The sequence below is a fragment of the Ooceraea biroi genome, unplaced genomic scaffold, assembly GCF_003672135.1.
Source record: "Ooceraea biroi isolate clonal line C1 unplaced genomic scaffold, Obir_v5.4 UnassembledTig51, whole genome shotgun sequence".
Lineage (NCBI taxonomy): Eukaryota > Metazoa > Arthropoda > Insecta > Hymenoptera > Formicidae > Ooceraea > Ooceraea biroi.
In genome coordinates this window covers 1-10,309 of record NW_020825146.1, presented here as the reverse complement: position 1 = coordinate 10,309, position 10,309 = coordinate 1, and the positions used below count along the sequence as shown (strand labels likewise).

Here is a 10,309-nt window from a genome sequence, read left to right as displayed (position 1 = left end):
GGACCTTCCCCTGATGGTCAGGGGAGAGGCTTTAGAGCGGATGCTGATATTCCCAGATCAGCATCCGCCCCTCCGTCCCTGATCCCCGGGTGAGGAGGCGCAGTGTCCGAGGACACATGCGCCAGTGGGGGGCCAGGGGGGGGCAAGTGCCCCCGCCGACCGGTCCACTTAGAGTGCCCGGGCATACGCCCCGCCGACACCCACCCCCACCCGGGGATTCCCAATGGCAGCCGAAGCCACCCGCGACCCAGATGGGCGACTCAAGCCACCCATCTAGGTCGCACCTCCCTTGCGGGACCCCGAGCGCGGGGACGCCATGTCAGAGCCACGGCGTCAGTGGAGGCCATGCCCCCACTCCGGATGTCCGGGCAAGTACCCCGACGACACCCACCCCACGCCCGGGGTCCCTTCCCTGGCGTGTTAAACGCTCGCATCGCGGGCGGGCGACTCGAGTCGCCCACTTCCCACGACTCTGGCCGGTGCCTCGACGCGGTCGGGAGGAGGGCGCGTGCTTACTACGCACCACCCCCCTCCCCCCCGCGTCACCGGTGAGGGAGGGGCCTCTGCTGTCGAGGCCCCTCCCCCTCCTCTCCCTCTCCGCCGCCTCCTTCCGGAGCATCACCCGCTCCGAGAACGAGGCGACGGCTCTCCATTTCCTCTCGCTCTCCAGCATAGCACCAACGACGCCAGAGAGCGAGAGATCTTCCCCTATGTCGCGGACGAGGACCCGGCGGAACTCACTCCACGCCGGGCAGCGCATCACTGTGTGATCCGCCGAGTCCACATCCGCGACACAATGGTGGCAACGTGGCCCGCTCTCCTTCCCTATTCGACACAGGTACTCGCCGAAGCATCCATGCCCGGCGAGCACCTGCGTCGTCCGAAAGGACAACTCGCCCCAGCCGCGGTCCACCCACTCGGACAGCCGCGGACCAAGAGCCCCGACGACCCGCCGACCCGAGGTATTCCCCGGGCCGTCAGTCAGGAGTTGGTTCTGCCAACTCCCCAACACGGATCGCCGAGTCTGCCACCTCAGGACCTCGCGCGCCCTAGCCGTGACCGCAACACCCCGTTCCCTCAGGCGCCGCAGCCGCCGGTACGACTCGGCGTATCCAGCGGCCGCCAGCGCCAGAGGGGGAATGCCGGCCAGGACCAGCGCCGCCCGGTGCGACACCGTCCGGTAGGCGCGGACAACCCTGGCGGCCAACCTCCTCTCCGAGGCTCTGCAAATTCGCATGGCCTTCGGAGAGTTCGTGAGGTCGGCCGCCCAGATCGGCGCCCCATAAAGGGCGATCGATCTCACCGCGCCCACCAGCAGGCGCCGCACCCTTCCCGATGGGCCCTCAGGTTGGGCAGCATCCTCGACAAAGCCATCGAGGCGCGCTCCAACCTGGGGGCCAGGTCCTCGAAGTGCCTCTCGAAGGACCACCGACCGTCCAGAGTGAGGCCCAGATATTTGAGCCTCGACCCGACCGGGACGAGATGTCCCGCTACCCGAATAGAGGATGGAGGCGGCGTCCCGCCACGGTGCAAAAACATTGCCTCCGATTTGCGGGGGGCCACCTCCATCCCCATCGACCGAATTACGCGGACCAACGCCGCCACCGCTACGTTCGCCGTCGCTATGGCCTCCCCCCAGCCTACCCCCCCGACTACCAAAATAGTGTCGTCAGCGTAGCCGACGACATGGCAGTCGGGGGAAGGGCAGCGCGCAGCACCCTGTCGTAGCCCATGTTCCAATAACAGGGTCCCACAACGGTACCCTGAGGGACCCCTCGGGACATGGGCCAGACCCGGGCGCCACCACCCCGGCCGACATACTCGACGCCCCTGTCCCGGAGATACTCCCGGGCGAGGGCCTCCAGGTACACCGGGAGGCCCAACTGCCGATGAGCCCCCCAGATAACCCTCCAGGAGAGGGAGTTGAACGCATTCGCTATATCCAGCGACACTGCGAGTACAACCCCCCCTCCCCGCAACACGGAGTCCGAGAGGGAGCGAACCCGACCGATCGCATCGATCGTCGAGCGCCCCTCCCGGAACCCATACTGCGCCTCATGGAGCCCGGGCCCATCCCCGGACAGGTGCCGAGTGAGGCGGCCCACGACTACCCTCTCGAATAGCTTGCCGACCTCACTCAGCAGGCATATCGGCCGGTAGGCCGCTGGATCTTCTGCGGCCTTGCCGCGCCCTTTTGGAATGAGGACCAAAGTGGCCCTCTTCCAGGCCGGGGGGAAGACCCCTTCCCTAAGGCAGCGAGTAAACAGGCGCCTAATGTGCGAGGACACAACGTCCAAGGCCAAGGCCAGGACTTTACCGGGGATCCCGTCGGGGCCCGGAGCCCTATTAGGCTTCATGCGCCGACGGGCCTCGACGAGCTCATCGTCCGTCACCTCCGGGACTTCCGGTTCCAGAGGTTCCCCGCAAAGCCCCCGCTCCCCGATCCCGTCCCCGGCCCCCCCCCCACCCGGAGGGAAGAGGGCGCCGAGGACATTCTCGAGAACCAGGGGTGGCATTGACTCGGTTATTGGGGGCGCCCAAGGACGAAGTTTCCCCATCACGATCTTATAAGGGCGCCCCCACGGATCCCCCTCTACCGACTCGATGAGCTCGTCCCAGGCCTTGGCCTTAGACTTCCCAATCGCGGCGCGAAGGGAGTAGAGGGCCGTCCTCCACTCCCGATACCGCTCCTCGAGTTCCACGCGCGCGACCCCCCGGCGGCGGGCTCGCTGAAACTGTTGCCTTGCCCTGGCGGAGCAACGTCGCAACTCGGCAATCTCGTCGCTCCACCAGTAGGCCGCCCGCCGCTCAGGCCGACCCGCTCGGGGCATCGAGGCGTCGCACGCGTCCGCGAGAATGCGCCCGAGCCAGTCGGCCTCCTCGACCACCGTCCGGGGTGGTTGCTCACCCCACGTGGTTGCTCTAAGCGCCGCGATTAGTGTGTCCTCGCACAACCTCCCGAGAACCTAACCTAACCTTTTTTTTTTTTTTTTTTTTTTTTTTTTTTTTTTTTTTTTAGGTGGGGGAATCCTCATGGACCCGCCCGCATGTCCCTGGGAGGACACGCGGGGGAGTGTGAGACTCTTACTCACTAAACCCAGCGGTTTGGACCTGCGTCCAAACCGCCACACCACCGTTTGCCAACCCTGGTGCCTAGGAGAGGGGCCGCGCTCCCACACAGAGGTGCATGATCCGCGGCCCCCCAGCACCTGGTGTAAGTCGGCCGCCGCCGGGGCGGCCGTGGCCCTTTCGGGCCCTTCCCACCCGCAGGACGTGGCAAACCACCGTCCCGCGGGGACCTTCCCCTGATGGTCAGGGGAGAGGCTTTAGAGCGGATGCTGATATTCCCAGATCAGCATCCGCCCCTCCGTCCCTGATCCCCGGGTGAGGAGGCGCAGTGTCCGAGGACACATGCGCCAGTGGGGGGCCAGGGGGGGGCAAGTGCCCCCGCCGACCGGTCCACTTAGAGTGCCCGGGCATACGCCCCGCCGACACCCACCCCCACCCGGGGATTCCCAATGGCAGCCGAAGCCACCCGCGACCCAGATGGGCGACTCAAGCCACCCATCTAGGTCGCACCTCCCTTGCGGGACCCCGAGCGCGGGGACGCCATGTCAGAGCCACGGCGTCAGTGGAGGCCATGCCCCCACTCCGGATGTCCGGGCAAGTACCCCGACGACACCCACCCCACGCCCGGGGTCCCTTCCCTGGCGTGTTAAACGCTCGCATCGCGGGCGGGCGACTCGAGTCGCCCACTTCCCACGACTCTGGCCGGTGCCTCGACGCGGTCGGGAGGAGGGCGCGTGCTTACTACGCACCACCCCCTCCCCCCCGCGTCACCGGTGAGGGAGGGGCCTCTGCTGTCGAGGCCCCTCCCCCCTCCTCTCCCTCTCCGCCGCCTCCTTCCGGAGCATCACCCGCTCCGAGAACGAGGCGACGGCTCTCCATTTCCTCTCGCTCTCCAGCATAGCACCAACGACGCCAGAGAGCGAGAGATCTTCCCCTATGTCGCGGACGAGGACCCGGCGGAACTCACTCCACGCCGGGCAGCGCATCACTGTGTGATCCGCCGAGTCCACATCCGCGACACAATGGTGGCAACGTGGCCCGCTCTCCTTCCCTATTCGACACAGGTACTCGCCGAAGCATCCATGCCCGGCGAGCACCTGCGTCGTCCGAAAGGACAACTCGCCCCAGCCGCGGTCCACCCACTCGGACAGCCGCGGACCAAGAGCCCCGACGACCCGCCGACCCGAGGTATTCCCCGGGCCGTCAGTCAGGAGTTGGTTCTGCCAACTCCCCAACACGGATCGCCGAGTCTGCCACCTCAGGACCTCGCGCGCCCTAGCCGTGACCGCAACACCCCGTTCCCTCAGGCGCCGCAGCCGCCGGTACGACTCGGCGTATCCAGCGGCCGCCAGCGCCAGAGGGGGAATGCCGGCCAGGACCAGCGCCGCCCGGTGCGACACCGTCCGGTAGGCGCGGACAACCCTGGCGGCCAACCTCCTCTCCGAGGCTCTGCAAATTCGCATGGCCTTCGGAGAGTTCGTGAGGTCGGCCGCCCAGATCGGCGCCCCATAAAGGGCGATCGATCTCACCGCGCCCACCAGCAGGCGCCGCACCCTTCCCGATGGGCCCCTCAGGTTGGGCAGCATCCTCGACAAAGCCATCGAGGCGCGCTCCAACCTGGGGGCCAGGTCCTCGAAGTGCCTCTCGAAGGACCACCGACCGTCCAGAGTGAGGCCCAGATATTTGAGCCTCGACCCGACCGGGACGAGATGTCCCGCTACCCGAATAGAGGATGGAGGCGGCGTCCCGCCACGGTGCAAAAACATTGCCTCCGATTTGCGGGGGGCCACCTCCATCCCCATCGACCGAATTACGCGGACCAACGCCGCCACCGCTACGTTCGCCGTCGCTATGGCCTCCCCCAGCCTACCCCCCGACTACCAAAATAGTGTCGTCAGCGTAGCCGACGACATGGCAGTCGGGGGGAAGGGCAGCGCGCAGCACCCTGTCGTAGCCCATGTTCCAATAACAGGGTCCCACAACGGTACCCTGAGGGACCCCTCGGGACATGGGCCAGACCCGGGCGCCACCACCCCGGCCGACATACTCGACGCCCCTGTCCCGGAGATACTCCCGGGCGAGGGCCTCCAGGTACACCGGGAGGCCCAACTGCCGATGAGCCCCCCAGATAACCCTCCAGGAGAGGGAGTTGAACGCATTCGCTATATCCAGCGACACTGCGAGTACAACCCCCCCTCCCCGCAACACGGAGTCCGAGAGGGAGCGAACCCGACCGATCGCATCGATCGTCGAGCGCCCCTCCCGGAACCCATACTGCGCCTCATGGAGCCCGGGCCCATCCCCGGACAGGTGCCGAGTGAGGCGGCCCACGACTACCCTCTCGAATAGCTTGCCGACCTCACTCAGCAGGCATATCGGCCGGTAGGCCGCTGGATCTTCTGCGGCCTTGCCGCGCCCTTTTGGAATGAGGACCAAAGTGGCCCTCTTCCAGGCCGGGGGGAAGACCCCTTCCCTAAGGCAGCGAGTAAACAGGCGCCTAATGTGCGAGGACACAACGTCCAAGGCCAAGGCCAGGACTTTACCGGGGATCCCGTCGGGGCCCGGAGCCCTATTAGGCTTCATGCGCCGACGGGCCTCGACGAGCTCATCGTCCGTCACCTCCGGGACTTCCGGTTCCAGAGGTTCCCCGCAAAGCCCCCGCTCCCCGATCCCGTCCCCGGCCCCCCCCCCACCCGGAGGGAAGAGGGCGCCGAGGACATTCTCGAGAACCAGGGGTGGCATTGACTCGGTTATTGGGGGCGCCCAAGGACGAAGTTTCCCCATCACGATCTTATAAGGGCGCCCCCACGGATCCCCCTCTACCGACTCGATGAGCTCGTCCCAGGCCTTGGCCTTAGACTTCCCAATCGCGGCGCGAAGGGAGTAGAGGGCCGTCCTCCACTCCCGATACCGCTCCTCGAGTTCCACGCGCGCGACCCCCCGGCGGCGGGCTCGCTGAAACTGTTGCCTTGCCCTGGCGGAGCAACGTCGCAACTCGGCAATCTCGTCGCTCCACCAGTAGGCCGCCCGCCGCTCAGGCCGACCCGCTCGGGCATCGAGGCGTCGCACGCGTCCGCGAGAATGCGCCCGAGCCAGTCGGCCTCCTCGACCACCGTCCGGGTGGTTGCTCACCCCACGTGGTTGCTCTAAGCGCCGCGATTAGTGTGTCCTCGCACAACCTCCCGAGAACCCATCGCCGCGCCGGGGCCCGCCGACCCCCGCGGCGGCAGAGGGGTGATCGACTGAGGGGTGCAAGGGAGAACCAAATGTGCCGGTGATCCGACAAGGTTTCCCCCCGCACCACCTCCCACCCCCGCACCACACGCGCTAGGGAGGGGGAAGCCCACGTGAGATCCACAATGGACTCCCCTGCCAGCGCACACAGGTGCTCCCGGAGCCCGTGTTTAATAAACACAGGCCCAGGTCCGCCGCCCATCCCTCCACGAGGCGGCCCCTGCCGTCGGACCGCGGGGAACCCCACAGCGCGGACTTCGCGTTGAAGTCCCCCGCGATAAGGATCGGCCGGGGGGCGCACCTACGAATGCATTCCCCCAACCGATCCAACACGTCCCCGAAACGGGCCACGCTCGTTCGAGGGGGGATGTAACACCCCACCACGGCGACGGGTCCCCAAAAGGCTGCCACGAACTCCCCCCCGGACTCAAAAGGGTAGAGTGGGGGGGAGTTCCCCGCGCCTCCCCAAACTAATGCGACAGAGCCCCGCCCGTTCCCCACCCAGTGGGGGTGGTCGGGCGGAACGCGGTAGGGCTCCGCCACAATGCCTAACGCAACCTAACCTAACCTAACCTTTTTTTTTTTTTTTTTTTTTTTTTCGGAGGAGGAACCCGTCATGGGCCCCCTCGCTCCCCTTGGGCGGGGTGCGAGGGGAGTGTGAGACTCCTACTCACTAAACCTACCTCCGTCTGCCAACCCTGGCTGTATGGGGCGCGAGATCGGCCAAACGGCACTTCGTTCGCGCCCCACGATGCCCGGTATACGTCCCTAGCGCCGGTGCGCTGCCCTTTCGGGCCCTAATCCCCACCCGCGGTGCGTGGCAGACCACCGCTCCGCGGGGACCTCCCCTCTCTGTCGAGGGGAGGTTTTAGGGCGACGGCCGACGCTCCCAAGTCGGCCCTCGCCCACCCGTCCCCGATACTCCCCGTTGGGGGTCAAGGAGTCCTCGGACCCCTCGACGATGACGGCCCGGGCAGATGCCCCGACGACCAGTCACCCGAGTGCCCGGGCAAGTGCCCCGCCGACACTCTGCCCCCAACGGGGGTCACGCGCCTGCAGCCCCGACTCCACCCGAGTCGGGGCCCTTCCCCGCGACTCCGGAGGGAGGTCTCCGCGACCTCCCTCCCGAGTCTCCACCCCCCTGCTCCTCGCACTCCCGCCCCGGACGCGACGAGGGGGCCGCCGGCGCCATTAAGGCGCCCCGCGGCCCCCCCGCCGCCGTCATCCGTGGCCGGGACCCCTCCGGCCGACTCCCGGTCGGCGCTCGCGCTCGGCCTCCTCCTTCCGCAGCATCACCTGCTCGCAGAAGGAGGAGACCGCCCTCCAGTTCCTCTCGCTCCCGACCATCTTCCTCATGACGGTCGGCAGCGAGAGGTCCTCCCCTACCACGTCTTTAAGGACACGGCGTTCCTCACCCCATGCCGCGCACTCGGCTAGGGTGTGGTCCGCCGTGTCCCTCTCCGCCCCGCAATGGTGGCAGTGCGGTCCGCGCTCCTTCCCGATACGACACAGGAACTCCCCGAAGCATCCGTGTCCGGAGAGAACCTGTGTCGTCCTGTAGGTCAACGTCCCCCATCCTCTGTCCACCCACTCGCAGAGGATGGGCTGGACGGCCCCGGCGACCCTCCGACCCGATTCACCCGGGTCGGCGAGTCGCCGCTGCCACTTCAGCAGCACCGCCCTCCTCCCCTGCTCCCTCAGGGCCCCCTTTGCCCTGGCCGTCAGCACCACACCCCTCTCCCGCAGGTCCCGCCGGCGGAGGTACGCGTTAGCGTGTCCCTCCGCCAGCAGCTCCACGGGGGGGGTGCCCGCCAGGGCCAGCGCCGCTCGGTGAGAGACGGTGCGGTACGCCCTCACGACCCTCCCGGCCAGCCGCCTCTCGGCCGCCCTCACCACCTGGAGGGCCCGCCGGGAGGCCGCGAGGTCCTCCGCCCACACCGGCGCCCCGTACAGGGCGATCGACCGCACCGCTCCCACCAGCAAGCGGCGCACTCGCGTCTCCGGGCCCCCGAGGTTCGGGAGGAGGCGACTCAGCGCGTTGGTCGCCCCCTCCAGCCTCGGCGCAGCCCGCCGAAGTGCTCCCCGAAGGACCAGGTGCCGTCCAGGGTGAGCCAAGATACTTCATCTTGGTCCCACCGGGACGCTGACCCCGCCGACCCGTATCTCGGCCGGAGGCGGCAGACCCCGGCGATGGTCGAAAAAGAACATCGCCTGGGTCTTCTGCGGCGCCACCTCCAGCCCAGCCTCCCTGATGGCGCGGACCACCACCGCCACCGCCAACTCCGCCAGGCCGGACGCCTCCCCCCAGCTCGGACCCTCGGCCATCACGCAGGTGTCGTCGGCGTAACACCTCACGTGACAGCCGGCGGCAGAAGGACGCGCGTGACCCGCTCGTACGCGAGCCTCCACAGGTGCGGTCCGAGGACCGACCCCTGCGGCACGCCGCGCTCCACCTCGCGGGTCCTAGTGCGCCCGTCCCGGTCGACCCACTCCAGCGACCTGTCCCGGAAGTACTCCAGGATCACCCTCGCGAGGTAGGGAGGGAGGAGTTGCACGCGCATCTCCTCCACTATCACTCCCAAGGGAGGGAGTTGAAGGCGTTCACTATGTCTAGCGACACCGCCACCACAACTCCCCCCTCGAGACAGCGGCCTCCGTGAGGGCCCTCACACTCAACACGGCGTCCACCGTGGAGCGGCCCTCCCGGAAGCCGAACTGTCTCTCCTCCTCACCCGGAGCACCCCGGGCAGGTGCCGGACGAGACGGCCCGCTATCACCCGCTCGAACAGCTTGCCGATCTCGTCCAGCAAGCATATCGGCCGGAACCTGCGCACCGCCGCCGCGTCTCCTCCGCCGCCTTCGGGATGAGGACCAACTTCGCCTCTTCCAAGCCGCGGGGAAGCGTCCCTCCTCCAGGCATCGCTCGAAGAGCGCCCTCACTCTCGGGGCCAGGACCTCCATCGCGAGGGCCCAGACCCGGCTGGGAATCCCGTCCGGCCCCGGGGCCCGTTGGCCCCGCAGCCGGCGCAGGATCCCCGCCCACTCCTCCGGACCGATCCCCGGTATCTCCTGGGGCCGCTCGGAGGTCATCCACTCCGGGGGTCCGGGCACCCGCCTCCCGCCGGGAAGAGGGTGTCCAGGACCCGCGCAGCTCCAGGGATCCATCTCCTCCGTCTCCGGGGGCGTCCATTGCCGCAACTTGCCCATCACGAGCCGGTACGGACGCCCCCAGGGATCGCCCTCCACGGACCGGGAGGAGCTCCTCCAGGCCCTCGCCTTGGCGTCCCTGATCGCCGCCTCAGGGAGCTCCGTCTCTCTGGAGCTCCCGTAGCGCGCGTCCACCTCCGCCGCCGTCCCCGGCGACGGGCGCGGGAGAAGCGGCGCCAGGCGCCCCGATGCGCGCCGCAGCTCCGCCAATCCGCGCTCCACCAGTAGGTGGGCCGTCGCCGAGGCCGGCCGGCCCGGGGCATCGCAAAGTCGCACGCCTGCGTCACGATGTCCCCGAGCCAGCCGGCCTCCTCCTCCACCGTGCCCTCCGGCCTCTCCGGCCACGTGGACGCGAGCAGGGCGGCGACCAGTCTGTCACCAGACAGCCCCTTGAGCGCCCATCTCCGCGGTCGGGGTCCGCCCGTCCCCCGTTGGCGGGGGGCGGAGCCCGAGGGCGGAGACACCACCATAGACACGTATCTATGGTCCGACAGCGTCTCCACCCCGACAACACCCTCCACCCCGACACCCGACGCGCGAGGGCCGGAGATGCCCAGGTCAGATCGACCACGGACTCCCCCGCCCACCGCACGCAGGTGCTGTCCGAGCCCACGTTCAACAAATGCAGGCCCAGACCCGCCGCCCAGTCCGCCAGCACCGCGCCCTTCGCGTCCGGCCGCCGGGAACCCCAGAGCGCGGACTTCGCATTGAAGTCCCCGGCGACCAACAACAGGCCGCGGGGGTGCCGAACTATGCACCCCCCCAGCCTGTCCAGGAACCCCTCGTACTCGGCGAGACT

General features: G+C 68.3%; 4 protein-coding genes across 4 annotated transcripts; 1 reads left to right on the top strand and 3 right to left on the bottom strand.

The window, feature by feature from the left end:
• Window positions 1-741: 741 nt before the first annotated feature.
• LOC113563523 lies at window positions 742-1,575 on the bottom strand (the record flags this gene model as incomplete). The annotated part of the gene is made up of 2 exons (XM_026975182.1): window positions 1,304-1,575; window positions 742-1,223 (listed from the first exon to the last, which is right to left on the bottom strand). Coding segments are annotated over exons 1-2 (754 nt in total), but the record flags the coding sequence as incomplete, so codon positions are not given.
• A 2,261-nt stretch (window positions 1,576-3,836) lies between these two features.
• LOC113563522 lies at window positions 3,837-4,871 on the bottom strand. Its single transcript, XM_026975181.1, has one exon. It carries the CDS (start codon window positions 4,869-4,871, stop codon window positions 3,837-3,839), a length of 1,035 nt encoding a protein of 344 aa, XP_026830982.1.
• A 2,070-nt stretch (window positions 4,872-6,941) lies between these two features.
• On the bottom strand, window positions 6,942-8,628 carry LOC113563521. Its single transcript, XM_026975180.1, has 2 exons — window positions 8,487-8,628; window positions 6,942-8,381 (listed from the first exon to the last, which is right to left on the bottom strand). The coding sequence occupies exons 1-2, from the start codon at window positions 8,626-8,628 to the stop codon at window positions 7,525-7,527; spliced, it is 999 nt and encodes a 332-aa protein (XP_026830981.1). The 3' UTR covers window positions 6,942-7,524.
• A 1,170-nt stretch (window positions 8,629-9,798) lies between these two features.
• LOC113563524 (vegetative cell wall protein gp1-like) lies at window positions 9,799-10,221 on the top strand. Its single transcript, XM_026975183.1, has one exon. It carries the CDS (start codon window positions 9,799-9,801, stop codon window positions 10,219-10,221), a length of 423 nt encoding a protein of 140 aa, XP_026830984.1.
• The last annotated feature ends 88 nt before the right edge of the window (window positions 10,222-10,309 follow it).

Bases quoted from the DNA above. Each gene is read 5' to 3' on its own strand.
- LOC113563522 (XM_026975181.1), bottom strand. From the start codon at position 4,871: ATGGGGATGGAGGTGGCCCCCCGCAAATCGGAGGCAATGTTTTTGCAC.
- LOC113563521 (XM_026975180.1), bottom strand. From the start codon at position 8,628: ATGGCCGAGGGTCCGAGCTGGGGGGAGGCGTCCGGCCTGGCGGAGTTG. The intron at 8,382-8,486 runs GTCTGCCGCCTC...TCCTTCGGGGAG, and splicing joins CTTTTTCGACCATCGCCGGG to CACTTCGGCGGGCTGCGCCG.
- LOC113563524 (XM_026975183.1), top strand. From the start codon at position 9,799: ATGTCCCCGAGCCAGCCGGCCTCCTCCTCCACCGTGCCCTCCGGCCTC.